The sequence below is a fragment of the Mus caroli genome, unplaced genomic scaffold, assembly GCF_900094665.2.
Source record: "Mus caroli unplaced genomic scaffold, CAROLI_EIJ_v1.1 scaffold_5629_1, whole genome shotgun sequence".
Lineage (NCBI taxonomy): Eukaryota > Metazoa > Chordata > Mammalia > Rodentia > Muridae > Mus > Mus caroli.
The window spans coordinates 101,064-104,657 of record NW_018389379.1 but is presented as its reverse complement, the minus strand read 5'-3'; the positions used below and the strand labels follow the sequence as shown (position 1 = coordinate 104,657).

At 46.6% G+C, this 3,594-nt stretch overlaps 1 protein-coding gene across 7 annotated transcripts in view; it reads left to right on the top strand.

The window, feature by feature from the left end:
- Positions 1-423: 423 nt before the first annotated feature.
- LOC110288081 (zinc finger protein 501-like) overlaps positions 424-3,594 on the top strand; it is a 24,174-nt gene continuing 21,003 nt past the window's right edge. For 3 of the 7 annotated variants that reach the window (XM_029473803.1, XM_029473802.1, XM_029473800.1), the window contains exons 1-3: positions 424-690; positions 2,310-2,394; positions 2,921-3,013. In XM_029473803.1, coding sequence (XP_029329663.1) covers positions 2,980-3,013 — 34 coding nt within the window. In that variant the 5' untranslated portion in view covers positions 424-690; positions 2,310-2,394; positions 2,921-2,979. Of the gene's footprint in view, positions 691-2,309; positions 2,395-2,847; positions 3,014-3,594 lie in introns of those variants that run through there. The other 4 variants (XM_029473805.1, XM_029473804.1, XM_029473801.1 and 1 more) reach the window with 2 other exon arrangements.

The window sequence follows — 3,594 nt, the reverse complement described above, 5'->3', positions numbered from 1 at the left end:
GATCTCAATTTCCCGACAACGGTAAGATAACAACAGAACTGTGAGAGCGGCGTCAGTAAAAGCAGCTGCGGAAAACACCCCGCTGCTCCGCTCCCGCCCGCTTCCCAGCCCCGCAGCGCCTCTGACCTGGGACGTTCCAGGGCCGCCGGGCTGCGGTGCCCGCCGCTGCGCTGCTGACTCTCCCAGGTCCGCAGCCACAAAACTGCGTCTGAGGAGCTTTCCGGTTTCCGGAGGAAACTGGGGCCGAAAAACCAGCGCTCAGTTCGAGTACACATGGATTACACAGGTAGCAATGGGAGTGGTGGCTTTTCATGTCATTCTGGCCTGGATATTTGGAGCTGGCGACCTAGAAGAGAATGTAGCTGGATGGACTCTACCTACGAATTAAGGATGTGAAAGCGGCGGGCCTGGAAGGGGATAGCGCTCTCACGTGACCGGAACCGTGGTGCCCTGGGCGGGGCTAGGGGAGCCGCTCCAAAGATCGTGGCCAGAGACCGGGAACCGCGTCCCCTTAGGTACCTGTTGGAGCCAAGTTGTCTCTACTCCCACTGCGGGCGAGTTACCCTGGCCCGGTTCTTTTCGAAGGCCGTAAACTCTCCTCAGATGCGGTTTCCTGTGCTGACCTGGGAGAGTCAGCCATCAGCCGCGCAGCAGTGGGCACCGCAGCCCGGCGGCCCTGGAACCTTCCAGGTCAGAGGAGCTGCGGGGCTGGGAAATGGGCTGGAGCGGAGGCAGGGGGTTGTTCTCTGCAGTTGCTCTTAAGGACGCCACGCTCACAATTCTGCTGTGGATTTTTATCATTGTCAGGAGGTTTGAGATCCTATGAACTGGATGTATCGTGGTTTGTTTTGTTTTGTTTTCATTTATCTTATGGTTACCAGAATGTTTTCCGAAAATAGTGTCGTAGAACATTTGCCTTATTAAAATCTTATTCTTCTAGTGGTTGATCCTTGTGGATCTGCCTACTCAGGAGAGAGTGGCCAATGGCCTGGGAAATAGGCATCCTCAGAGGGCTTTGTAGGTAGAAGTAAAAAGAGTAACCAGGGCAGACTTGACTGACTCAGAAAGTAAGGGTTCAGACTTAACCAGGATGTGAATGGAAAGAGAGAGGTGGAGTTGGACAAAGGAAGAGAAGGGAAGAGAGAGTAGAGGGGCAAGAGAGGAAGCAGGAGCCAAGAAAGCACCTAGCCAAAGTTGTCTCCTTTGATACTGTTTGGTTTTGGATCCCAGGACAATGGACTGAGGTGCATATTTTAAATATCAAAGCAGACCTGACCTCAGGGTTCTCCCAACCTGAGAGGTCATGCTCTCAATCCAAATTTTTAAACTTTTCAGCCCAGGGTCCTGGTTGTCCTTCCACGAGACGTGCCTCCCTATATAATCCAAACTTTTTGGTCTCTATCTCTCTTCCTCCTCCTCCTCTTCCTCCTCCTCCTCTTCTTCCTCTTCCTCCTCTACTGTGGATGGGCCTGGTGCTGTTCTTGTGAACCAATCCCCTAATGAATATAGCAGCCAATCTCTGGGTGAGTACACGGGACTTTCAGGTTGGACATAGGAAGAGAGTAAACGAGAGAGTCAGGTCCTTTTGGAACCAGGACAGCATATGGGTAAGATGTAGCTGCTAGAGTTTCCCTGTATCATGGCAGATCCACAAGGATCAACCACTAGAAGAATAAGATTTTAATAAGGCTTACAAGATTAGGTTTTCAGGGCTGTGCCCAGAGATTGAGTTACTATTGTTTCTGAATTAAGTTTGTGTTGCATTATCCTTCACATGATGGCTTGCATGGGTTCAAGAAAGAAAGGTACAGCAGCAAAGCAAGGGTTTGCCAGATGTGTACCACAAACGATGTGGGGGACTTAAAGCACAGGGTTGCTGTGGTAACAACCTGCCAGTGGGAACCTAGAGAGCTGGGTTGCAAGATCGTGGAGCTTGGAATCTGTCTCCAAGAGATAAAAACAGGTTGACCATTGCACACCAGTGCATGGCAGGCCAACCCACCTGGGCAGAGACACAAGTGCCAAAACATGCCAGTTTGTTTTTTAATATTTCCCACAACATTCCTCCTCCTCCTTCTCTTTCTCCTCTTCTATTCCTCCTCCTCCTTTTCTTATTTCTATAAGCTTGTTATTTTTCGCATGCCCCTCCCCCCCTCGCCTCCTATGGCAACTCTCCCAGCATCAATCATTGGGACCAGTGAACTAAACCAAGACCAGCTTCCCAATAAATTTGCTTTTAATATATTCTAATCTAAGTAGATTTGGCTGATTTCACAAATATGTTATATTTTCTCTTTCCTTCCTATTAGATATGTTAATGGGCACCTGAGTTAGCAGTTTATCCGGAGTTTCTTTGAGACCTAATAAGGTCTTGGCCAGCCTGGTATGCATGCGGTAAGTGAATTAGATCTTGCTAATCTATTTTTTTTAGCTAGGAAACTCAATATTAATTAACACAAAATTAGAGAGCACTTTTTGAATAATTATGATTTCTCATTTACATTAGAAAAGCACTGTGTCCATGCACATGTGGCTTGCCTGCTTTGTTTTCATTTCATGATTGGTTGACTGTGGACTCCTTGCAGAAGTGGAAATGCCTAGACCCTGCACTCAGGATTTTGTTCAGAGACCTCACTTAGGAGGAGTGCAACAGTCTGAATGTTGTATGTAGGTCAGAATAATTTTCTTGCAGTCTCCCTTGCTCCTCCTCAGAGTTCAGGGAAAAACAACTCTGAGTGTGAACTGTGTGTGGAAATGGGTCCCACATCTCATAGTTTAAAGGAAATCTTTAAAATAAAGAGAATTTTGTCATATTTTCTCTTTCCTTTATGTCTATCCTTTTGGCAGGTGTGAGCATCTTTCAGTTTTGTTCCATGAAACATTCCAGGTGCTTTTTGAAGAATCTCTTTCCCACATGCAGGTCTCCCACTGTTCAGCCAGTTCTGCTCACCTGTGAATGAGAACTAAGAGGCCTGGGTGATGAAGACAGAGGAGACTGTAGCAAAGGATCCAGGTATGTTTGAAGGATTGAGCAAGGTATGGTGTGGGTGTCAGGTGATAGTAGAAAGAGTATAAGACATGAAATTGCATTTGTCAGTGTCTCTTTAATTAAGGAGTCTAGACAGTTTCACTGTGAATAATATTGTATATTTTAATGTAGATTTCCAGTTATAGGCTGCACAGGAAGCAGTTGGTTATTCTCAGTATTTGGTTAGTTTTGAGAGTCTAAAATGACTGTTGCCCATTGAAAATAAAGAATCCAGACTAAAAGCAGAACCTGGCTATGGGTATGAACCAAGACATTAGAACATGTAGCAAATGTCAGTATTGAAATCCCTTGTAAGGCCCATTGATCTTCCTTTTTTCCCCCCCCCCAATTTTTTATTAGATATTTTCTTCATTTATATTTCAAATGCTATCCCAAAAGTCCCCTATACCCCCCCTCCCGCCCTGCTCCTCTACCCACCCACTCCCACTTCTTGGCCCTGGCTTTCCCCTGTACTGGGTCATATAAAGTTTGCAAGACCAAGGGGCCTCTCTTCCCAAAGATGGCCAACTAGGCCATCTTCTGCTACATATGCAGCTAGAGACACA